General features: G+C 38.5%; 1 protein-coding gene across 1 annotated transcript in view; it reads left to right on the top strand.

The window, feature by feature from the left end:
* Window positions 1-386: 386 nt before the first annotated feature.
* GNAI1 (G protein subunit alpha i1) overlaps window positions 387-25,922 on the top strand; it is a 92,930-nt gene continuing 67,394 nt past the window's right edge. Inside the window, exons 1-2 of the mRNA XM_032402291.1 lie at window positions 387-506; window positions 1,013-1,181. Coding sequence (XP_032258182.1) covers window positions 1,064-1,181 — 118 coding nt within the window. The 5' untranslated portion in view covers window positions 387-506; window positions 1,013-1,063. The remainder of the gene's footprint in view (window positions 507-1,012; window positions 1,182-25,922) is intronic.

Genomic DNA, 25,922 nt, shown 5'->3' with positions numbered 1-25,922 from the left:
TAGGTTTGGGTGCGGAGCAGATTTATCTGTGTAGGTGTGTTTTATTGCTCTTGTCATTATAAAATATACTGTGAATATTTGTCTCACATTTTCTCAAGTTATGAGAAAATCTATCAAAATGTTCTCTGCTTGTGAAAAGAAACGCGAGAATGGATAGAAGGAGGGAAAAGAAGGACAGAAAGAAAAACCTGAAGGAAGTTAACCTCCTAGCCCCCTCCCAGACTTTTCTGTTCCCCACTGTCCCCATCTCTGCTTTCGCCATGGCTCCATTCCCTTCCCAGCTCCCTCTATTTCCCACAACCCTGAAGGCCAGCCGACAGGGGTTTACATTTCGAAAACCCTTGCGTGGCTGCCGGAGCTGGGCATGCTCAAACGCCCAGCACTGGCTTTTTTCAGCTTCCAACTTTGGCAGCTCTCCCACCTGCACCCCGAAGGGGCAAGTCCGCACAGATCCCGCGGTGTGAGTAAGCGGGAAGAAATTAACCCACTCCCACCGAGGAAGCGAGGTAGGGGAGCGAGCCGGGCAGTTAGGCGTTCCGGGGGCGCTTCCAAGGGGCGCGCGCGGTGGTGCCGGGCCCTCGGGGGCTGCGCGGCGCCGGGGTCGGTGGCAGCGCGGGCGCGCGCGCCCGGCCGAGGCGGCGCTGTCCGAGGGCACGTGCGCGGGAGCGCGCCCGGGGAGGGGTCGTGGAGTGGCGGGCGGGGCGGGCAGGGGCGGGGCCGCGGCGGCGCGCGGACGCCGAGCTCCACCGGGCTTCTTGAGGCTGCGGCGCGGCCACCAGCGGGAGGGCGGCAGCCAGCGTATCCAGAGCGTGAAAACCTGGGACTTCGGGGGCGCTGAGGGACGCAGGAGCGGAACCCGGCCGCGGGGAAGAGCGGCGCGGTGCAGCTCGCTCCTTTGCAGACAGCGCTTTCCTCGCTCCGTTTAGGAAGTGGGTGGGGGTGTTTCGTGGCCAGCGTCGGGAGGTGTTCGAACGCCCGCGCCCGGAAAGAAAGAATTCACCTGTGTTTGAAGGCAGCGCGTCGGACGTGGAGGGAGCGGCGGCGAGCTCTCGCTCCTGGCACAATGGGCTGTACGCTGAGCGCCGAGGATAAGGCGGCGGTGGAACGGAGTAAGATGATCGACCGGAACCTCCGTGAGGATGGCGAGAAGGCGGCGCGCGAGGTCAAGCTGCTGCTGCTCGGTAAGGGCGGCCAGGCGCGTCCCGAGGAGGGGGGGCCCTGGGGTCGGGCAGCGGCTTGCTGGGCGCGGCGCCCCGCGGTGGCCGCTACGGGCCCCTCGCGTTTGGAAACCCAGAGCGGACGTGTCAGAGCCGCCGAGAGCGCGGCTTGTAGCGCCGAGGGATGGTTTCCGGGCGAGAGCGGGGCCGGTGCGGTGCAGAGCCGGGGCGGGTGCTCCTCTCCCTGGTCCCCTGCCTCCCTCCTCCCTGGCCGGTGAGAACTCGCCCGCGGTGGGGGGCGGGGGGCGCGGGAGCTTCACTTCACTCACGGGCGTTGGTGTGGACCCCGCGAGGAGCCGAGGAGCGGGTCGCGAGTAAGCCCGGTTTCTCTGAAGTTAGGTCAGCCTTCTAAAGATGAAGGGGGCATTCGCGGCAAGGAAAACAAAAAAACAAAACCACACCACCCCTCCCCCCTTGAAAACCCTTCGTACGCGGTGTCGTGTCGCGGTGGTGGTTTTCCCCTGTCAAGAGTGCCTCGTTTTGTGAAATTAGTGCACCTTTTGTGAGGTTCCGTGGGATCGAAATGTGTCCTTCCTGTTAACTTCCTGTGGCGACTTAGTAAGTGTAAAAGGAGCACTGATTATATTTACCTTGCCCAAGGAAGTAGGCTCTGCTGGATGCTTGATTTTTATTACTGTGGAGACGTGGAAACCATCAAAGTTGGGTAACGTTTGCTCCAGTAGTAGGTAAGGCAGATACTCGAGGGGAGAAACCTATGTGAAAGGTGCGAAAGGGTCACGCGGAAAACAGAATTCTCTCCCAGCTGCCACGGTTTCTGATGAATGAGATTGGCCAGGTACACGCCAGGCTTTTATTTGTTCTTAGTATTGTTCTCTTGGTGGAACGCTATGTGGAGGTCTTTTCCAGCTTTTTGAAAGGAGAGACCAAAAAAAAAAAAAAAAAAAAAAAAGAGTAAGCCAGGATTCTGACTGAAGGATCCATTAGGAAAATATTTACAGCATAAGATTTGTAGATCTGTGAGTTAGGGTTTTCTTTTGTTTGCCCCCCACCCCCAACATACACACTCCGTAGCTATTTAGGTAGGTGAAAGATTTCTTAGAATCTTCAGTTGCACTTCCAGCGATTGCTTTTGTTTTAGAACAGTTATAATAAAAGATCTTGCACAAACCTGTTTTCAGTAAGCTTCTGTTTCATTGGTTTAATGACTGCAGGAAAAATGGTGGGGTTTTTTTCTCCATTACTAGTAGGCTTAGAAGCAGCAAACTTGGCATGACTAAAAGTAATAATGATCTGAGTCATTTTGCTAGCAAACTGTGAAATAACTTTGCATTTTAAAGACCCAGGTGGCTTTCTTCACCCTTGCCCCTAACATAAATCTTTCTCAGGAATACTGTTTACCTAAGTTTTTATGTTAATAAGAACATATTTTGCCTGGGTCAGTGTATTTTTAGTGTATTGAGCATAGAAGAGACACACCTTGATATGGAAACATGTAAATGTTTCTCTTCTGATGTGGATGTGCTTGAGACAAAAATGAAACAAAAGGAAGCTTACAAAGTTCTTTTCTTGCAGTTTCTGCACTCTTGCTCTGATGTATTCTTTCAGTGAATTTTAGTGTGACTCTAGTTTGAGCCAGCTATCCACCATGTTTAAAGCAATTGAAAAATGCTTTAATTAGATGTCTGTTGGAGAGAGATGGACTAGGATGAAGGTCAGAGGAGTTCGTTTTTGCTTATATTCAGAAGAAATCAGTGTTTCTCAACCTTAGCGCTATTGGCATTTTAGGCAGGGTAATTCTTTGTTGTGCAGGCTGTCTTGTACGTTGTGGGATGTTTAGCATTGTAGGATGTTCTTTGGCCTCTACCCATTAGATGCCAAGAGCAGCCCCCTTAACCTTTGATCCTTGAAAATGTCTCCAGATAGTCCCCAAAATCCCCTGGGGGTAAAAATTAATCTCTGGTGAGAGCCTAGATTAACAAGTAAGTATAGTTGAATGTATAATGTAGAAAAGTAAAAGTTGCACGTCTACAACCAGCTATAGTGAGAGTTATGAGGAAGGTGTAGCAGAGTCATGATTTTCAGAAGAAATTTTGAGATTTTGTTTTTCTATACTACTAATGATAGAAAGATTTCAGAATGATTTTTAAAATTTTTTAGGTAACTGTTTCAGTTGTCCTTTCTAGCTTTGGTGTTTTGCTTTTCCCCGCATCTCCTCTCTCTGTAGAAGTCCCTTTGTAGCCCTGTCTTGTTGGCCCAGCTCTCCCTCCTCTTCCTCCTGATCTTACTCCTACGCTACCCTTTTGCCCAGGGTCCCAGCACTCTAGTTCCTATAAACAAAATGCTGGCTTATTTCATAAATGTTATTCTTGGAATGTTTCAAAACTTTTTTTTTTTCCTAATTTGTCTTTAGCAGTGAAGTTTTGACCTTTGGTTCTTTTTTGGCTGTTTAAAGTCGTATGTGTAACTAGCTCAATGAAATCATTCCATATAAAACACAACTGAGGGGCGCCTGGGTGGCTCCGTCGGTTAAGCCATCTGCCTTCGGCTCAGGTCATGATCTCAGGGTCCTGGGATCCAGCCCCGCATCAGGCTCCTTGCTCAGTGGGGAGTCTGCTTCTCCCTCTCCCTCTGCTGTTTCCCCCACTTGTCTCTCTGGCACGCTGTCTCTCTCTCTCTCACTGTCAAATAAATAAATAAAATCTTAAAAAAAAACAACTGAATCAACTGGAAATACAAAATGGTTTTCTAGGTAATCTATAACCACTGTCACTTCCATTTATATCAGGTCGTCTTCCTCTTCAATTATTTTTTTTCATCAAATGAATTTTTTCCATTTAAGGAAAACATCCAAAGTATAGTTAAGATAATATATTAAATAGTTCATTGTATTGCATTTTTTTCTTGAGGCGTGTATGTATTGTCTTTTAGACATCTGGGTTGAGAGATTCAGGTATGAGATGTACATTATTAGAAAAAAATTTGGTACTGGGTGTCTATTATAATTTAAATTTTTTTAAAAATCAGAGATATTTGACTATCCATATTAGGAACAGTGAGTTAGGCCTTAAAAAAGAGAGGACCTAGTCTAATCATTGACCTAAGGGAAATTAGGTCAGGGTTAGAGTGGTTCAAGTCTTTAGGTTTAGTTTCCAGGCATTTGTATGAGAATAAAATCCTAAATAGAAAAACTTATTTTTATAACGAAAGTTTCCTTTCCATTATAGATGGCTAATTGCCTGAGGAGAAAACATTTTTTATTGTCATACCTTTGAGGATGTTATGGTTTATCATTTTTTAAGGGCTGTATCATTAGGTTTTGGCTGTTTTTTTCAGTGAGACTATATTATGCATATGGGCGCTTCTTAAATATTGTTATAATTTTCAAAGATGTAAAGGGTTAATTATACAAAAGTAAAACTTTCATCCATTCTTCATTATTCATCTCACTCTGAAGCTGAGTTTTGAATCTCCTTTACTCCACCTCATTATCCTCTCCACTCATCCTCACAGACAAACAAAAATCCACACCCTTTCTCTTTCTGTAGTTTGTTTTAAATATTATAGGTGGAGTGAAAATGAGGTGAGGGATAAGCTCTCTTCTGCTTGGTGAACATTTTTCCATTGCGACCAGCAACCATCTCTTTGAGAAGCTACATCGTCAATCTTTTTGTTCCCTTTAAACTTGTCCTGTGACTTCCTTTGTTGGGCAGTTCTGGCATTGCAGGACTTTGGATTTTGCCTGGCTTTAGCTATTTCCTTAGCATTGGCTCAGGATCTTAGATGTCAGGAGCCCCATTTCCTTGAATAAATGGACCTGGTATTTCAACATGGGTTCTGTGCTTCTCCGTCACTCACTTACCTGAGGTTAACAATTACTTTGATAGACACTACAGGTGGTATTAAAGTGTGTTTTGAAAGGGCTGATTTTTCTGTATCTTCTGTTTCTCATTCTTAAAATTTGTAGTTTCAAGTTCTCCCATGCCTCTGGCGGCCTAATTCCAGAAGGCTTTCCAGCTTCTGGTCTTTTGCCTCTAGCCTACTCTTCCTATCATGCTAATTCCTTGCTCAGAAACCTTTGTTGACTTCTCCATTGCCTGCACAATAAAAACTTTCTTCTAGACCTCCCTTCCTCCATCCTTATACTCTTCTCCTCAGGTCACCCTCCTCCTCCAGATAGGAACAGTTGGCATATGGCGAAGCATATTGCACTCTTGTTTCTAGTGTTGTTTAGCTGTGGGCCCTGCCTGTTTCTCTGACTAGTGTGGACACTTTAGGGGCAGAATCATTTTAAGTTATACTTGTATTCATCCCTAACAACCATTTACTTTGTCATGTGCTTAAGTAGTTCCTAATTATGTTAATATCTAGTGTAGAATTAGGACTTAACCTAGAATATAAACCATATACTTTGCCATTTTCAGTATTGATGGGAATAATTATCCAGCCAAACAAAGTAAACCAGAAAGGAATATTAACAGCATGTGATGACCAAAATAAGCACATGGTATCTAAAAGCAAATTGGTTTAAGAATTCTTTTTGATTTTTATGAGAACCTTTCACAGTCCTTATATTATTTGAGAAATTAGAGAAATTAGAGAAAAATGACAGTGGATATTCATTGGAGGAAAGTCTGCTATGTTGCAGTTGTTATGTCATTCCTTACATTTTTTTTCTTTTGTACATCTCATTTTGTAATCTTTATTTTTGGCCTCTTTTAACCATAAATAAAGAGCATGAGTCCTGTTAAATTTATCAGTGATAGGAAATCTAATGCCTGTGTTATAGGATTTAGTAGATGTTTGGAAATATAATGCTTGTCTTCTAGGATTTAGTGGGAGATGTTATTTAAACCTGAGAATGATTACTATGATTTTTTAAACAAAAAGTGAGCATCCAACCACAATCTTACTGTTTTTCTTACGTGTGCCTCAGCCTCGGAAAGTTCAAGCTACCATAGATTCCCATGGGAGGACCTGAATGTATTTGTTGCACTTCTGGGTCACGTATTTCCTGGTCACCTGTTCTGGCCTGCAGCTACCCAATGTGTGACTTCCCACAGTGTGACATTGGGGAAGCTCAGATCCCAGATGGCATTTGAGCTGTATGAACTAAGGTCAGCAGCACCTTAGTTCTGCTTAGCCTTCTGTCATAACTTGTTACATACTAATTAAAAATCTTAGCAGAAATAAGGCAAACATCATTTTAAGGTGGATGTTCATTCCATAAACGTAGTGGCTTTTAAACAATGTAAAATATAATTAACTTTACGTTCCTGGAGGTCGGAAGTCCAAAATGGGGTTCACAAGGCTAGAATCAGGATGTCAGCAGGGCTAATTTTCTTCTAAAGGTCCCAGAGGAGAATCTATTTCTTTGCCTTTTCCAGCCTCTATCTAGAGGCTACCTGCTTTCATTGGCGCGCGGGATCTTTCTCCATCTTCAGAACCAGCAGTGGCTGGTAGAGTCTTTCTCTTGTAGCATTGCTCTTGTGCTGGTCCTTTCACTTACAAGGACCCTGTGATTACATTGGACCTGGATGATGCAGGATAACTACCTCACCTCAGGAGACTTGTCTTAATCACATCTACACAGTTCTTTTGTCATGTAGGGTGACATGTTCTCAGGTTCCAGGGATTGGGACATGGGCATCTTTGGGAGCTATTACTCTGCCTCCCACAGTCTGCCCTCTGGCTGCTAAAGATTTATGTAAAATGCATTTACCGAATTCCAGCATCTCCCAGAGTCTCAGCCCATGAAAGCATCAGCACAGTGTCCAAAATCTCATCCAGATCTCATGATCTAACTCACCTTGGGTGAGATTCTGGATATAATCCATCCTGTGACAAAGTTCCTCTCTACCTGTGAACCTGTGAAACTTGAGAACATGTCATCTGCTCGTATAATATAATGGTGGGACAAGCACAGAGTATCCAGTTATAGGTCTTCCTGTTCAGAAAGAAAGTGGAACAAAAAAAAGGAGTCATCCAGTCCCCTGCACTGTCCAAGCTACATGACGTTTCAAGACCTGGGAATAATCCTCTGATCCTGCTCCACCTTCCAGGTGCTAGACTCTGCCCTTCCTTTTTAATGAAAGGTAGCACATGTTTGCTGCTGAGTAATTTTATCACCCGGTTTCTTGCCTGTAGAATTCTTGTGACTTGACAGCATTCTTTCATTTTGGACTCTCTTAATTTATCTTTTTTCCTTTCCTGTTTTACTATAACCAGCAAGCAAGAAAACAGCGTGTACCTTCCAGCAGTTTGCTTGGAAATCTTCTCATCTAAATACCCAAGTATATAGCTTCTACGTTCTGTTTTCACATAACCGTAGGACATAATTCACTTAAGCTTTCTGCCAGTAGGTATCAAGGATCCCCTTTCTGCCAGTTTATAATAACATGTTCGTTCCCCCTTTACATCCAAGTCCTCGCCAGCAGCACAGTTAAAATCTGTATGTCTGTCAGCAGCATGTTCATGGCAATGAAAATATTTTCTGATATCTCATATGTTTTCTCTAATATATGTTCATATAGGTGTTAAAATCTGTATTTCTGATAGCACGTTGGGAGCAATCCAGGCTTTTTCTACCTTGTTCCTCAAAATTTCAGCCTCTGCCCATTGCCTAATTCCAAACCCATTTCCACATTTTTAGTGTTTTTTTTGTGGCAACATCATTGATATCTCATGTATAACCTTAGAGCATGCAGAATGATTTTAACTTCATTTTCTTCAGTCCTTGGCAATTTATGTGACTATCATGGCAACAGCAAAATCACCAGTTTCTAGTGCTTCATATTGAACCCATGGTATTTCACTCCAGACATAGTGTTAAAGAGTAAGACTTTTATTTTTGTTTGCCTCTGCTTCAGTGAAGTTCTTCCTGACCATCTAAATTTGTCTTCCTTCCTCTCTCTTCCTAATTATACCATTTTGAAATCATCTTGTGCATTTACTTTTTTATTGTCTGTTGTACCTCTTGTTGGGGTTGGTTTCCTCAGAGCATAAATCCAGTCCGACTTGTTTATCATCTAATGGCACAGAGTAGTCCTTCCATAAATGTTGATTAAATGATTGACTAGTTAAATAATTGAACATTAATTTTGACTAATAATCTTTTAAAGTGAAAAAGTTGATACATTTTTCTTGTTCCTTGGATAATTTTAATGAGTTTTGGCCCAGTGTATTCTCATTTATTTCTTTTATATCTTGCTGGTTAACGTAACTAAAACCTACTACATTATTATTCACACTCTTCTAAAAACTGGAGTTAATTTAGGATACCTAATTCTTGTTGCATGATCAGAAAGATATTATGACTTTTGGGAAATTAGGTGTAGAGTGAAATGTGGTTTTTATATTTGCATATTCTGGACAGTTTGTTTTCTTTTTTTTTTTTGTGGACACTTTTTCAACAGGATTGTTGCATTGGTATTTCAAATGTTATTTGAGTGCTTTCTTAAAATGCATGCAGTCATACGACGTGGCATCAAATGTATTCTCACAATAATATCTTTCACAGCAGGACAATGAGATTGTAACTTTGGCTTTCTGGAACCAGTAGGGTGCTCAGAAACTGACCAAAGTCTGTTCTTTATGTCTTGCCTGTCCTTATGTGGCAAGAATTATCATTGGTGGCATTTGCAAAGTGGGTTGTATATTTTTGGTTTTGAGTTATGCCTTAGGTTTACCAAATCCTTATGAGAATTTATGATTTACTTAGGGAAATAAAATATATACATAAAAAGTAATTCCTCATAACAGCAAATAGGGAAGAAATGGTATAATAATTGATACTAGGGGAGGTGAGCTTTAACATTGGGGGTCTTCATTATTGATCACAGTTGAGGGTGGAGGTCATGTACCTCTCAGAAATTACTGTGGTTATAAATCTGTCCATTTCCATGCATTTCTGAGCTTATTTTTTGATCCTGCCTGGCTGTAAGCTCTGTATTATATAGAAACCTGCAATCTAGAAGAGACTTTGCTATCTATAACTTTGTTTTCTTACAGTCTCCACATAGAAGGAATTTTAGCCCTCCAAGGTTTATTTAGCTTTATCCAGAGACTCTTTACACAGGGAAAGGCGATTGACCTACAACTCTGGCAGTAAAATGTTTTCCTTGAGATCTTGGACAAGTTATCCTAATTCTTTAAGCTTTAATTTTCTTTTCCATAAATTCTGGATAATAAATATACCTACCTCATAGGGCTGGGGGACAAAGTAAGCTAATACATCCAGAGTACTTAGAATAATACATGGCACAGAAGTTCTTAATAAATATAAGCTGTTATGATAAATACTTCAGAGACTCTTTGGAGTCAGCCCTCCCTCTCTGTCTCTTTCCAGTTTGATCCATTTATGGTCATAGATATTAAATCCTTTTATTGGCTCTTGTTAGCAAAGGGTATGTACATAGCAAAGATATCAAGAAGTATAAAATCAGTCTTAATTACTAATTTCTGATCCAACCATGGCTTCCTTGTGGGACTTGGCATTCTGTTAACAGTATCCCCATTGGAAAAAGACCAGGTAAATATCTGTGCTGTTAGGAATTCTAGAGAGAGTAGATTTTAAGTAATTGGAAAACTTTACAAATGATTTAAATGTAATTTTCTCTCCCTTTTATGACCCATTTTTAGAATAAATGTAATAATTTCCTGCAAACTTTCCTTTTATCTTTCTTGAAAATAAAACAAGGCTGTTAGTGTAAGTTATGAAACATTATTTGAGTTGACTCAGATGAATGTGCCATTTCTCTGGGGAATTTATGATTACTTCCCACAAATTTTAAAAACCTTTTATGAAACTTTCTGTACTGATGACTCAGATTCCTAATAAAACTCGAAAATGACCATGAATTTACTTTTAAGAGAGAAGTAGCATCTCTTGAGAAGTGGTAGTAACCTTGATGTAGAAACAATAAAACATTGAATCTGTGATAGTATTTGTCTCTTTTAATAATATTTCAGAAGAGTCTCTTAAAGATTTAGCCTTGAATTACCTGGAATTTCTTCTGTTTACTTTGCCTTTCTAAGGCACAGTCTAAATTTTTTTCTAGTAATTTACTTATCTAATCTATATTGTAATATTTATTGTTTGTTTGGGCACATGTCTTTTATTTGACAGCCTTTCATGATATTTAAGAAGCATGGGAACTGTAAGTAAATGGCCCCTAAGATCAATATAATATAATAGGAATTAGAAGAAAACTGCCTTCTTATTGGTAGTTCTGAAGTTAATCTAACTTCAAGAGTTAAATTTATTTCAGTGCAATTTAAAATTGATCTGAGTTTTCACAAACTGAGCAGTCAGTGTAATTGGCAACAAGATCAAGAATTATAGGCAAGGGATGTGCTCTGACTGTAACCAGTCATCAGTCTGAGAAGTTAAGTTGCTGGAACTGATGAGCTGGTGCTCATCAAGGCCAGTGCTGTGCACTCCCACCTACTCATCCTCTCTTGCCTCCCAGAACCTTCTGTCCACCCTGGTTCTCTCTGCCATCTTCACACTTCTCTAAAGACTCCTGCGTCCTGGTCCATAAACATTCTCAAGTCATGCCCAGCATTAAAAATAATAAAATCCAAGCAAAACTGTCCATGCTCTCCTTAAATCATTTTAAATCTTTCATTTTCCATCTAACCTTTTCAAAATATGAGGCTGCATTCCCATTTTTACATTTTCACTTTTCATTCGCTCTTTAAGTTGCTTTTTATTTAAAAAGTTATTTTTCAATTACATAGGAATATTGAGAAATACAACAGGCACTCATGTAATCCATACGAATATATTTTTTTAGAGAGAGATTATCTTACGGTTAGTGTCTGTCTTCTGGATTTTCTTTATAATTAGGTCAGGCTTCTCATTCTAACTTCCTGTCTCTTAACTTTTCTCCAGGTTTTTTTTTAATCTCCTTATCTTTTTATGTTACTTATATATTTTTTAGTTCACTTTATCTATTTAGCAATAAACTAATCTGCCTTTTAACATACTGAGTTTTTAATTTTTAGTAGTATTTGTATTTCTAGAAACTCTAACCTTTTGTAAATAGTTTATTCTATTATATTTTCTAGCTTTTGAAAAAAGTCACTTTCATCATACCATACTTAATTCATAGTCTCTTTGTGAAAAATTTATTATATAAAATTCTTAGGGTTCACATATTTGTAGGGTCTTGACTGTATTTCACTGTAGGTAGATCGTGTCCTCTAGTAATTTTCTATTGTGAGCACATTTTTTTTTTTTTTAAGATTTTTTATTTTATTTATTTGACAGAGAGACAATGAGAGAGGGAACACAAGCAGGGGGAGGAGGAGAGGGAGAAGCAGGGTTCCCGCGGAGCAGCGAGCCAGATGCAGGCGGGGCTCGGTCCCAGGACCCGGGGATCATGACCTGAGCTGAAGGCAGATGCCCAACGACTGAGCCACCCAGGCGCCCCTCTTTTGAGCACATATTAACCAGCACATTGTCTTTGTGAATCCTGTGCACCCCAGGTTGGCTGTAGCTTTCCTCTTAGTCTCGTGGGGTGAGGGTAGAGGGCAGGTTTACTTTACTTACCTTATTAACACAATATTCCAAACGGAAGGCGCCATCTCTCATCCACTTACCCAGCCACTTCCTCCTTCTCCCCGTTGCCTCTGTTTTGGTTGGTGGCACCACCGATCCTTGATTTCTTATTTGCTTTCACACTCAGTCAAAAGTTCCATCGACTTTGTTTTCTAAAGTTTTTGCTTATTTTCCTTTCTCGCGTTTTATCATCCAGCAATGCTGAACTTCCGGTTTCCCTTCTTTTTTTTTTTTTTTTTTTTTTGCCTCTCGCCACCCTTTGCTCATGTGGTCTCTGCTTAGGATGAGGGGTATGTACGTATGCGCGTGCGCGTGTGTGCGTGCGCGCGTGTGTACGTGTGTGCGCATGCGCGTGTATGTGCGTGAGCGTGTGTGGTGGGTTGGCTCTCCCAGTACTGTTCTGGACTTCCTCATTAATTTCCATGGTGCCCCTGTACCTGGCAGCCAGTTTTTTTTCCTTGCCTGCCAGCATCCACTGCTTATTGGTCTGTTGTGGCTCATTTTGTTCACAGCCAGGATGGTTTCTCTTACGGTCTTGCCCCTCCTTTGTATCTCATGGATGCTGTGGACCTCCTGATCTGTTTTTCCCGGGCAGCCTTTTGCTGCAGAGCCAGTGCTGGTGGCCAGGCTCTTTCTTGGCTGCCGTGAGTGCTCTCTCTTCTCTGGTCACATCAAGCATGTGGAAGATTATCTGTCCTATGCATTTCGCAGTGGTGCTGATATGCCATGGCGAGATGACCTCAGATGTTCCTTCTGCACAGCCACACTTCTCCACCAGGCTGTGTGGATGTGTTGCTGCCTCGGTGACTTTCTTCTCCCAGGATCTCACATAGACCCTCTGCCTTGAGCAGTCTCTTCATCTTCTCTGAAATACTGGTCACCTCTGAAACCGTGGCTCAGAGAGGCATATCAAGATAGAGGTGACTCCCGGCCTCTCTCATCCCTAGCTCCCTTCTGCCTTTGCTACTAGGCCACTGATGACCCTATGGCTGCCAGGCTGACGGTCTCTGCCATGCGATGCCTGGAAAGTAAACCACTTGTGCTCATCCATTTTCATCTGATGGCACTAAGGCACCCCATCTGCCTCTTCTCCCATTATGCATGTAAATGCGAAGGAGAAAAAAAAAAACGCATCAGTAATTTTCAAAATATTTGCAGCATTACATCCGCTTTTGTTCTTTATATTCCTGCTCTGAAGTTAGGTCTTTTCATACTTGTCCTTTTTGTATGCTTTTGCTGGTCCAGGTCTGCTCACCTTATTTTCCTAAAGCAGCTCTTCTTAAATTTAAACTTTAATATGCATAGAAATAAGTTGTCATCTTTTAAAATGCAGATTTTCATTCTAAGTCTGGGATGGAGCCTGAGATTCTGCATTTCTCATGGGCTCTCAGGGGCTGCCTTTGCCGCTGATCCCCAGGCCAGTCCATACTTTGGGAAGCAGAATCCTAGAGTAGGTGATCCTCCTGAATCTTTTCCATTTATCCATTGGATAAGCATTTTTCAAGACTTATCCCATCTTTGCCACATTTGTGAAATCTCCCATAACCTCATCTATAAGGTATTTGAAACAGTGCTTTGCACAAAGGAAGAGCTCACTGTAATTTATACATACACATATGTACATGTGCATATGTAAAGCCTGCCACGCTTATATAGTTAAGCTCTTAATGTTAACCTGAAATGGTTTTTTAGTAGCGCATTTTGAGAAAAACTATTTGATACTATCTTGCATGGAAACATGCACTTCCTGGAGAGTGATCAAAAACTATAATTAGTCATAATGAATCTTCTGTGTATTTAGCAAGAATTTTTAAAGTGGATTTCATCTTTTGATGATATGATTATTCAGGTCAGGTTGAATGTGACCTTATAAATATGTTTTTATGAACATTTTCCTCTGGTAGTGTTCATGATGACATTCCTTTCTTAGAAGTAAATAAAGGATGGTTGCAAACTATGAGAAAGTTTATAGTCATGGGTCTTGAAATAATTGATTGTACTATTTTTATGTAACCTCATCTCCTATTCTGGCCTCACATACAACATGATTTCCATTGCCTTTAAAAGGCAATTCTGATCTTACAAAACTATCCTTTACGTTAATATTTACTGACAAGTACTACAAAATATGAAACATTTTGTGATTAAATATAGCATAAATGATCTATCACTTCTGCTTTCATTTGCTGGTTAGGCTTAGCTTTAAGTTAGTTATGACACCTGGTTCTTATGAAATGTGTAAATTCATTCAATAAATATTTATAGATGCCAACTCTATAGCCTGCATTATCTAGGTATCTGGAAATGGAACAATCTTTGGGAAGCTGATACTAATTAAAATACAGAAAATATTCTTTAAGTGTTTTAGCATAGGATAAAAGCAATATGGTTATTTTGGCTTGTTTACTAATAAGTTTAAGGATAAAGAAAACGGGTTTTGGGTTTCTTCTCTCTTTTGTCTTACTATGCCTATGTAGTAGATCATTTTAACTTTGTTTTGGATGATTGTATTTTATACATCAGGTTGAATTTTATTGCTTTTTGCCAAAAGCTATTCAAAAGCTTTCAGATCAAGGAGTTAGTAAGGAACTCCAGAATAATTTATACTGTGCACATGGCGATGCTTAGAATTTTAGCACTAATTTCTTGAAAAGTTATCAACCAACGGCGTAGCCCGTGGGAGTTTTAGCAGTCACTTTTGAGATGACTTAAACTCCGATATAAAATGTAACCAGTATAAAAAGAGTAGTTCTCTGAAGAATAGAAAACTCTTAACAGACTCTTAGTAGTGGCTATATTTGGAGAGCCAGTTAGCAGAACTTTATAATTCATAGACTTGTGTAGATTTTGAATTATATTTGGGTATGTGTGTGTTTTTGTTCATCAGTGAGCAAATGTTATTTAAAAAAAAACAGAACAAAAAATGTTAGAAGATTCAAGCATCAGAACGAGTCTTTCAGATAAACAGCTCATTTTTATTTTTTTTTCTGAATAGAAGTAGAAAATGCTGTAAAGTTCTTGTAGAATGAACCCATGTACATGGGGGACTAAGTTGAGAACTCAACTTTAATAGTTTCAGAATTGTGTGGTATTCTAGAAATCACTTGGCATAATGGTTTCTCTGGATTTCTGAAAGTTAAGATTAGTTATTTAGATTTATGATAGTTTTAGTCATTAAATATTATATGGATAAGTTTGCAACCAAGATATTCAGTGCATTTAATAGGACATTTTGACTAAGAATATGGAGACGTCACTTACTTGTCATTTATTTCCCATGTATGTAGTCTGTGATTTAAGAAAGGTTTTTAATAACGTATCTATCATTTACCTTTGCAGCATTTTCGAGGTTTAGTTTACTGTTATTAAGATTCTAAAACTGGATATGTGTGTGCCTTAAATTGAAGCATTCAGCTGGAGCATTTGTGTTATGATATAGTGATTCTGTTATTTGAGTACGTTTCTTCTAATAATGGATTGTATGGTGTAGATCCAAGATAGTTTCATACTTTAATGCAACAGTGGTGTGATAATTTCAGTTTAAAGACTTCATAAAAGATAGAGTCTGCAACTTTCTTGGGCATAAAATATTCACAAAGTTTTTCTAACTATCATGTGTTTTTCTAATTTTATCTTTAATATTTATGTATTATTCTCTTATAAAAATGGCATCTGTGCTGATAGACACGGTAAACATTTGGCATGGTGTGTGAAGAGTACCCCCGTTTATAGGTAAGGCTTTTTCTGTGTTAGGAGGAGATACTTTTCAAGCTAGCTCCGGCGCAGAGTGTGTTATGAGGCAGACGTCTCAGAGGAAACCCAACACTGAAAACTTCAAAGCTGGTGGGTGGGGAACAAGACTGTGTCTTTGGCTTTGGAGCTGGTGGCCTTGCCATGGTGGTTTCCTTCCAGCCTTCTGATTCCTCCATAAGTTTTATGCTCAGTTTATACTACTCACTGCTTCAAACTCTTAATTAGTTTTCCAAAATCAGACAACTCTGATATGCCCGTCTCACCTTTTGTCCTCAGCTGTGGAGTCTTCAGCCTTTGGCAGGTGGAGATTGGGCTACCTTTTGGTCAAATACTCGATCCTCTTAGGTCCAGGCAGCTGTGGTGGGAGAGCGGTACAGGGCATGGCATGGCGCCCGCTCCTCGGCCAAGGAAGGAAAGGGCTGTTAGACTCTGTTAAACAAAAAAGTTTGGTGCTGCTTCCAAAACCTTTGTGCATCTAGTATCAAAAAATAGTTTACTTATTACCTCTTAACAAAGAAGTGGCCTTTTTTTTTTTTAATCAGACTGTTCCGTCAGCGACGGCATATATGTTCATTGTCTTACATGCTTTGTGTCGTTTAGTCTTGAGCTTTACATGAGATGTTACTAATATCTCAATGTAACTTGAATATCCTTAGTTATGTACAGCATTATTGTGTTACAGGAAGAAAATACAGGCATTGCTTTCTTTTGTTCTAGTATCTAATTATTTTCAAAGGCTGATTGCCTAATTATTGAGTATTGCATGTGTTCTTTGAATGTTTGGGAAAATAAGCCTTTGAGTAAGTTTCTTTCCTCTTTGCATTTTGAGTAGTTTACATGATACTGTATATGTATATAACGATGTACTTTTGTGGTTTATGTATCTACCTACCATTAAATATTTTAAATATATCTCAAGTTTAGTGCCTACATAGTAATCCATCTTCTAGATCTACATAATTTATTGAATCACACTAATGTTGAAAATTGAGGTCTTTCAGTTTTATAATCAGATATTCTGCCATGAGGACTGCATTTTATGCGTCTATCATTGCCTGTATTCCTGATTATTTCCTTAAATTATTGGGTTACAAGGTTTGAACTGTTTTAAGACTGATGATGTGTACAACTAGATTGCTTTCCCCACATATTCTGGTTCCCACCCCTGCAGGTGGCATGTGAGACTGCTGTTTCACCTCACCTTCATTAGCATTGAGGGTTCTTGTAATTATCTGTACTAAACTGATGAGTAAAAACAGCTTCACATTGTTACTTTAATCTGCAGCCTACTTTAATTTGCAAAGGGGTGGTGGAAGGACAGTCTGTTCTAAAGAAGTGAGTCTCGTCCATTTTGAGATTCATCAGAACCTGCCCTTTAATACTTTGCATACTTGTTGCAAATGATTTCCCCTGTTGTGTGCTTCTTGATTTTGTTGCTTTTGGACGTACATTGCTTGTTTTACCTCAAGTTCAGTAAGAAGGTTTAGAGTTGCTTAAGGTGTTGGGTCAATAACTGTGCCTTGAGTGATTTTTGACAAATGGTTTTTTGGTATTAATTTAATTATATATGCCTTCAGAATATACAGCCCGAGAACTTTCTCATCAGCAGTAGAGAAGACTTTCTTAAACAACAAGGAACAAGTGCAAATTGTAGTAGACGAAATGGATTAATTCATTCATGTTAACATTGATGACATGTGCACCATGAACAAAGTGGGGCAAAAAGCATACTGTGTACCACCTATTATGATGGAAATGCAAATTAAAATGAGATACCATTTCATGCCTCTCAGAATCAGACAACACCAAATGCTGAGCTGGACAACTTTAATATCCTTTTGGGTGGGAACATCAGTTGCTAGAAGCATGTTGGGTAAAGATACACATCCCTTGGAGGTAGTAATCCCACTCCCAGGTACAGACTCCAGAGAAAGTATAGTAGCTGTAGTGAGAAAAATGTTCCCTGCAATATTGCTAGTAATAGCAAAATTTGAAATACCTAAATTATTCATCATCAGGTGTGAATAAATGCAAAAGAATGAATAGAGTATATCTTAAAAATGAAATAGTCTATACAATTATGCAAATGAAATACTGTACAGAGAAAGGAAACAGTGTGATAAATCTCAGTGGCAATGTTAAATATGCAGTTTGCAAAATGATAGGCTCCATGACACATTCATAAAGTTAAAAAATCTTAAAAACTGTATCATATGTTTATAGATAGACTATATAAGGAAGTATAAGAAAGTGCCTGGTGAGGCTAACCATCAAAATCAGAGTGCTGGTTATTTTAAGGAAGGGAGAAAGGGAAGTAGATGAGGGAGAGGTGTCCAGGGTGCTGTAATGTTTTCATCTTCTGAGTGCCCAGATGTTTGTTCTCTTATTTTCTGGATACTTTTGTATGACTGAAATATTTCATAAGTAAACAGAAGTTTTGTTATTATAGGCTAATTCATAGCAATTTTGGCATCTTTGTTTTCTGTGCTCCCACATCTGGTTATTTTCCGAGCCTTGTTTGCTCTCATTTCCATTGCCTTGTCCATCCTCCTCCTCCTTCCATTTTCACATGAATTAATCTGCTGTAATACCCTCCTACCTGGTCTTCCTACCTACACACTTTCCGCCCTCCATTCTAAATTAATCCTCATAAATGACAGCTTTGATCTTATCAGTAATTTCTCAGAAGTCTTTAATAGCTCCGGTTATTTACAGAATATCACCCTGTTTATTAGTATGGTATTCAAGAGCTTCTGTGGTTTGGCTTCCACCCTGCCTTTCCATATTTCCCATGACTATCCCTTGGCAATCTCTGAGGACCTCCCGTGCTTTCTTATCTTTGATACCCTTGCTCATGCTGTTCTTCTTTCTAGGAATACCTTTCCATCCTTACCAGTTTCCAGTCCTGCCCGTGTGTGTTTATGAGCTGAGTTTGGGACAATGTTTGTCAAAATTGAATAATATCTATGTCTTTAATAAGGAGGAAACAATTCTTACAGGTTCCTAATATTGGTTTACGTACATTGTGACATCACTTTATACAATTATGCAACATATAACTAGGTGTAAAAATCATATGTTTCTAACTTCTAAGCAGTCATAAAGCCAAAAAAATTACAAGTTTACAAATTAAACTTCTTATGAACATTACTTGTTCTGTGCTGATTGTGATATGAATCCAGTAGAGACTGCTTTTTGCATTTGGCATGCCTGTACTACCAAATGCCACAAGATGTCTCAGTTCTCTCCTCCACTTTCTATAATTGAGCTATTGTAAAACCCTCATTCCTGTGATGCTCCCACCTTCATTGGAATAAATGCCTCATTGAGGAATCATCTTTGAGTATCATGAATCATAAGGCTCAGTGGTGTTCCTACCATGTAGCCTGATTTTATACATGAGGATAATGAGGACCTTAATGCAGATATCATTCAATAAATCTTTAATTAGCTCCTGTCAGATGTGGACTCCGTCAAGTGTGTGGATCCAAACATGCATCAAACATGGGTCCTGCCCTCAAGGAGTTTAGTGGCAAAATAAAGCAAAAGGAAACCTTAGTTATGGGAGGAATAAATGCTGGGGGTGGGCTTTGAACTTACAAGGAGAGGCACTTGAATTTTAAGTTCAGAGTTGTTTACTCTTCAGCCCTTCAGCTATTAAAGTGCACAAACAAGAATATTAGGTTGATATGTCTATATTGAGTTGATTTCTCTACTTTTATATTTATGTTCTTCATTCTCCTTTCTTTGCCTCTCATTTCTTTTTCATGGACCCTGTTTCTTCAATTTTTTAGAACTGGGGTAGGTAATATTAATCTCATGTCGCAAAGTAGGAAATCGAAATTGAGGCTTAGATAGATAGTAATTTGCCCAAGGTTATACAACTAGTAAGTGGCCAGGCTAGGTCTTGTCTGTCTCCTTATCAAATTTCAGGTTCTTAACCCTCTTGGTATATTGCTTGTCAAGTACTTTCTTAGATCTAAAGTAAACTTCTATGCTCGTCTTACATTAAGTGAACTTTTGCATTTGAGAAATTAAACGGTATTTTCCCTCCATTAGGGGGATAGAGCCTGGTAAAGAGTGGACATTCAGTAAATGTTGGTTGAGTAAATTACAGTTATATCTTATGTTGAAAGAATTAATAACTATAACTTAAAACATCAGTATTAACTGATATACTTAATCAGGTGTTTTAACTGGATTTTTTAAAGGGGAGAATAACTCCTACCTGTACATTAAAATAGTGTCAGTGTTTTGTTTTTTAAAAATGTGAGAAACCAAGTTTAGGGTATAGTCTGAGATTAGTACAGATTCAGTCTCATCTCATATCTTTTCATCTAGGGCTGAAATATTTCAAATGAAAAATGAAATATATGTATATATTTTAGAAATACAGGTACAATTAAATATCCTGCATCTTTGAAGAAAGAGTTAATTATACTTAAAAACTATATTTAGCAAAGAATGAATGTGGATTATTATATTTTAGAAATACTTTCTTCTTCTCTTTTTTTTTTTTTTAAGATTTTATTTATTTGCGAGAGAGACAATGAGAGACAGAGAGCATGAGAGGGAGGAGGGTCAGAGGGAGAAGCAGACTCCCCGCTGAGCAGGGAGCCCGATGCGGGACTCGATCCTGGGACTCCAGGATCATGACCTGAGCCGAAGGCAGTCGCTTAACCAACTGAGCCACCCAGGTGCCCAGAAATACTTTCTTCTATGTCAATGACTTCCCCATTAACCAAAGTAGCTAAAATGTTAATTTTTTTCAGACTATGCCACAATGTAAAAATATCCCTGTCATTCACAAGCTGGCCACAGCATGATGATAACAGAGACTCTAAGAGGGCCGATTAAATTAAGCTTGTCATGTCTGATGTACTCTTCAAAAAGAATCCAAGTATTCATTTTAATTTGGCATCCTTTTTTTTTTTTTCTTTGATAAAGGCATAATACACAGTTTTACATCCCTGGTTTAAGGTTTTGATTATAATATGTGTATCTTAAAAAATGGGAAGCTGTAGTTAATGCTTGTACAGTATCTTTCTAATAGATTTGGAAGTATATTTGAACACTGATAGTCTGATTATCAAATTGAAGTTAAGACCATTTCCCTTCCTACAGGTTAACCAGGGATATGTTGGAGGTATTTTTGCTCTGATACAATTGAAGAAAAAGAGATGATTAATAAACAACTTAGAGGTGCTTGGGATAGACAGCTTGTTCCATCTAAAATACTAAAATATTATAAATATACAAAGGAGTGCTTCTGCTCAGCTTATTTTGAGGAGTCGTATTAGTTAATGGCCTTACCATCCTTAAACAGGGCCCTGGGTGCTTCAGAAAATACAAAAAACAGATCTGTCTCTTGTGCCTTGAGCAAGAAGGAGAGGAAAAAAAAATTGTGAACTGAAAATAATACTTTTTTTTTCCTTGCATTTGGAAAATTGTCCTAGTTTTCTTAATATTTTGTGACATCTACTCTGTTTCCTATACTGCAATTCCTAGAAATATTTCATGCAGCCAACTTACATAAGCTTTATGGAAATCAGGTTTATATACTCACTAAACTGATTTTTTTAAAGAGCAATAAAGAGGCACACCTTTATTTTGCTATTTTTATGATTATAATGTCTTTTTTTTTTTTTTTTAAAGATTTTGTTTTTATTTATTCAACAGAGAGAGACACAGCGAGAGAGGGAACACAAGCAGGGGGAGTGGGAGAGGGAGAAGCAGGCTTCCCGCCAAGCAGGGAGCCCGATGTGGGGCTCGATCCCAGGACCCTGGGATCATGACCTGAGCCGAAGGCAGACGCCCAACGACTGAGCCACCCAGGCGCCCCTATGATTATAATGTCTTATGTTTGAGTTCTAGACTGTAAATGTTTTGTTAAGTGTGTCTTTTTAAGCCCCTGTGGAAATATGGCAAATTTTGTGTTTAGTACAGTTATGGTAAGGTAGGATTGAACTCACTGCACATGGACTTTTAGAAATAAAGCTTTAATCTTTTCCAAAGTCTTGGGCATTTGCCCTGGAAAGAGTGGCAGGGATGGGGTGATAGAACCTGATTCTGTGAACTCTAGTGTGTATGTTAACTTCTATACTGAAATTATCTGGGGCTTTCATTTTTTATTTGGGTACTTTTTAGATAAATGTCTACCATAATTTATATTATTTACTAGAGTAACTTTATTTAGGTTTATGGTTGACAAGTAACAAAGTTCAATTGTTACATAATTGTTTAGGGTGGTTTTCTTTATACTAAAGCAAATGATGGGTATATTTTACATTTGAGAGAAAACTATAAAAATATCTTTTGAAATTGGTATTTTCTCTCAGTTGCAAGAACTTAGAAAGATTTCAATTATTGTAACTAGAGCTTTGACCTCAGAATAGCTTTCTGGGCTGTGTTCCAGAATTATTTGTGGGGTCTAATTGTGAAAGACTTGGATTTACAGTTTATTAAGCTACAAATACAATATTTTTTAAAGTAGGTTATTTTTATAAGATATAGGTTCATTTTTAGTGAGAAATATTACTACAGCAAAAATACCTATTACATATTATAAAAAATAAATAGGTCAGTTATTTTTTATTCCCTTTTAGTCTGCTTTTGAGAATTCATTTTTATATGGATAAATGTTGTATTTCTAACCAAAGTACAGGGATTTTTCAAAATTATTGACTCAATAAGTAGGCTTATGAAACTTTTGAATTATTGAGCTTTCCTTGGTAAAAAGAAAATTTAATGCTTTGAGTCTCCTTCCATGAATAAGAACAAACCATTCAGAGCTGCTGTTAATCAAACACATAAATTATTTTGCTTTTTGGATATTTTCATCATTACTGAATTGTTTTTTTCTTACATAGAAAAGGAAAAAAAAATTTTCTTAGATAGTATTGCCAATTTAAATAATTTCCAATTCTGTATTTCTTTTTCTTTTTTTTAAAGATTTTATTTATTTGACAGAGACACAGCAAGAGAGGGAACACAAGCAGGGGGAGTGGGAGAGGGAGAAGCAGGCTTCCCGCGGAGCAGGGAGCCTGATGCGGGGCTGGATCCCAGGACCCTGGGATCATGACCTGAGCCGAAGGCAGATGCTTAACGACTGAGCCACCCAGGCACCCCCAATTCTCTATTTCTATCAGACTTGTATAAAGTGTAAAAATGAACTTTTGGCGTGTGTACGTGCCAAGTCTACAATAAAGGTTTTAGTGATTTCAGAATTTGGTTGTCAGGAGTATTTGTTTTTATTTTGAAATCACATGATTTCATCAAGGTTAAACAAAAACTGCTATGTACTTACCTTCTTCAAATATAATTTATGTAGTCTAGTTTTTAAGACTTTGCACTCTTAGAAGCATTAAGGTGTCAAAGTCAGTGAGTAGGCTGGTGTCTTTATTATTAAAGATCAGTGATTATAATTGAGGTTTTGAAATTTTAAGTAGCAATGGCATTCCAGAAAGAATGACAACAGAGTTATGTAGTTAGATGTTTAAGAAAAAAAAATTCACTGTCACTGAGTAGACTATTAGAAAGCTAATGTATGTATGAGCAGGCAAGTCTGTTGAAGCTTATCCTTAGTCATCTTTTAACAAAGAACTGTTGGAGCAGGACTTAGTTGTTGAGAATGCCATGTTCATTTGCATAATTCTCCCAAACACTTTTCCCGTCTTAAAAACATATGTTGTAGTCTGTAAGCACATATTGTGTACCATGTATCCTGTTGTAAGAAGTGAAAGAAAACAAGAAAAGAGAAGGTTTCTTGTACCTTGGGTCTAGTGGTGAGTGAGGGATTTAAGGTATCATTTGTAAGCTGAAATAAATCCCCAAGTATACATTGTAAGTACACTTATACCACCTCAACATAATAAAGGCCATATATGGAACTAACATCATACACTATGGTGAAAAGCCAAAAGCTTTTTTCTAAATTCGGAAATAAGACAAAGATGCCCACCCTTCCCACTTTTATTCAACATAGTCTTGGAGGTCGTAGCCAGAGCAATTAGGCAAGAAAAAGAAATAAAAGGCATCAAATTGGAAAGGAAGAAGTAAAACTCACTAATTACAGGTGACATGATTATTATATATAGAAAATTCTAGAGACTCCAGTATGTAACTGTTATAACTAATAAGCAAATTCAGTAAAGTTACAGGACAGAAAATCAACTTACAAAATCTGTTGCTTTTGTATACACTAATAATGAACTATCAGAAAGGTAGATTAATAAAACAGTCCCATTTACAATTGCATCAAATAAAATAGCTAGGAATAACCTTAACCAAGGAAGTGAAAGACTTGTATATTGAAAACTAGCAGACATTAATGAAACAAATTGAAGAAGACACAGAGAAATATTCTTTCTTCATGGATTGTCAGAATTAAGATTGTTAAAATGTCCATACTACCCAAAGCAATCTACAGATTCAGTGTGCCATCCCTATCAAAACTCCAATGGCATTTTTCACAAAACTAGAAAAAATAATCCTAAAATATATATGGAAGCACAGAAGACACCAAATAGCCACAGCAGTGTTGAAAAAGAAAAACAAAGCTAGGGATATCAGGCTCTCTGATTTCCAACTATGTTACAAAACAGTAGATATCAAAACAGTGTAGTATTGGTATAAAAACAGACACATAAATCAATGGAACAGAATAGAGCGCTCAGAAATAAACCCACACATACATGATTGATTAATTTATGATAAAAGAGCTGAAAATATACAGTGGAAAAAGGCCATCTCTTCAGTAAATCGTATTGGGAATATTGGACAGCTACATGCAAAAGAATGAACCTGGACCACTGTCTTAAACTATACATAAAAATTATTTCAAAATGGGGTGCCTGGGTAGCTTAGTCCATTCAGTGTCTGGCTCTTGGCTTTGGCTCAGATCATGATCTTAGGGTCGTGAGATTGAGCCCCATGTTGGGCCGCATGCTTAAGATTCTCTCTCTCCCTCTGTACCCCCATCCCACTTGCACACGAGCACATGTGCACTCTCTGGGGGGAAAAAAAAGGATTAAAGACTTGAACATTAGACTGGAAACCATAAAACTCCTCAAAGAAAACTTAGGTTATAATTGTTTGACTCTGACACCAAAAGCAAAAATAAACAAATGAGACTACATCAAACTAAAAAGCTTCTGACAGCAAAGGAAAACACTGAAAAGAATGAAAAGGCAGCTTACCAAATGGGAGAAAATATATGCAAACCAAATATCTAATAAAGTGCTGGTATCCAAAATAGGTAAGGAACTCCTACAATTCAATAACAGAAAACAATCTGATTAAAAAATGGTCAAAGGATCTGAATAGACATTTTCCCAAAGAAGACATACAGATGGTCAACACATGCTTGAAAAGACACTGTGCTTACTAATCATTAGGAAAATACAAATCACAACCACAAGATATCACCTTATACTAGTTAGAATGGCTAGTAAAAAAAAGAGTAGAATTAACAGCTGTTGGCAAGGGTGTGGAGAAAAGGGAACCCTTGTGCATTGTTGGTAGGGATGTAAATTGGTGCAGCCACTAAAGAAAATAGTATGGAGGTTCCTCAAAAAATTAAAAATAGAACTACTAGGTGATCCAGCGATTCCACTTTTGGGTATTTATCCAAATAAAATGAAAACATTGACTCTGAAACATATATGCACACCCCAGTGTTAATTGCAGCATTATTTACAGTAGCCAAGATATGGAAACAACTTATGTCCATCAGTGGATGAATGGATAAAGAGTACTATGATATAAAGACACACTAGAATATTGTTAATCCGTAAAAAAATTGAAATCTTGCCATTTGGACAACATGGGTGGACTTTGAGGGCATTATGCTTAAGTGAGATAAGTCAGAAAAAGACAAATACCATGTGTTCTCTTACATGTAGAATCTAAAAATCAACCAACCAACCAACCAACCCACCAAGCTCATAAATACAGACAACAGATTGGTGGTGGTTGGCGTGGGGAGGGAAGAGAAATGGGTGAACTTTTTTTTTTAATTAAGTTTAAACTGAATTTAAAAAAAAAAAAGAATGGGTAAAAAAAATAAGCTGAGAAAGGGTTAAAAAAAAAGACTGACAATAAACAAGATATATAAGTTAAATATATATTATGTTATATGGTGTTAGATTCTCTGGAGAAAAATGAGGCAGGAATTGCAGATTAAGTATTGGGGCTGGGAGTTGAAATTTTAAATAGTTGTTCATGGAATCCTTCAGTGAGAAGGTAACCATTTGAGCAAATACCTTAAAAGAGATGATGGAGTAAATTACACTAATAACTGGGATAAAACTTCCAAGGATTAGAAACAGCGAGTGCAAAGGCCCTACTGTGGAAATATTCCAGGTATATTTAGGAATAGTGAGGAGCACTTTATTATAAATTGTGGTTTGAATGGATCCAACCAGAGGTGA

Source organism: Phoca vitulina, unplaced genomic scaffold (assembly GCF_004348235.1).
Source record: "Phoca vitulina isolate PV1807 unplaced genomic scaffold, GSC_HSeal_1.0 scaffold4, whole genome shotgun sequence".
Taxonomy (NCBI): domain Eukaryota; kingdom Metazoa; phylum Chordata; class Mammalia; order Carnivora; family Phocidae; genus Phoca; species Phoca vitulina.
The sequence above is the reverse complement of the archived record's forward strand: the minus strand, read 5'-3'. Positions and strand labels throughout refer to the sequence as shown.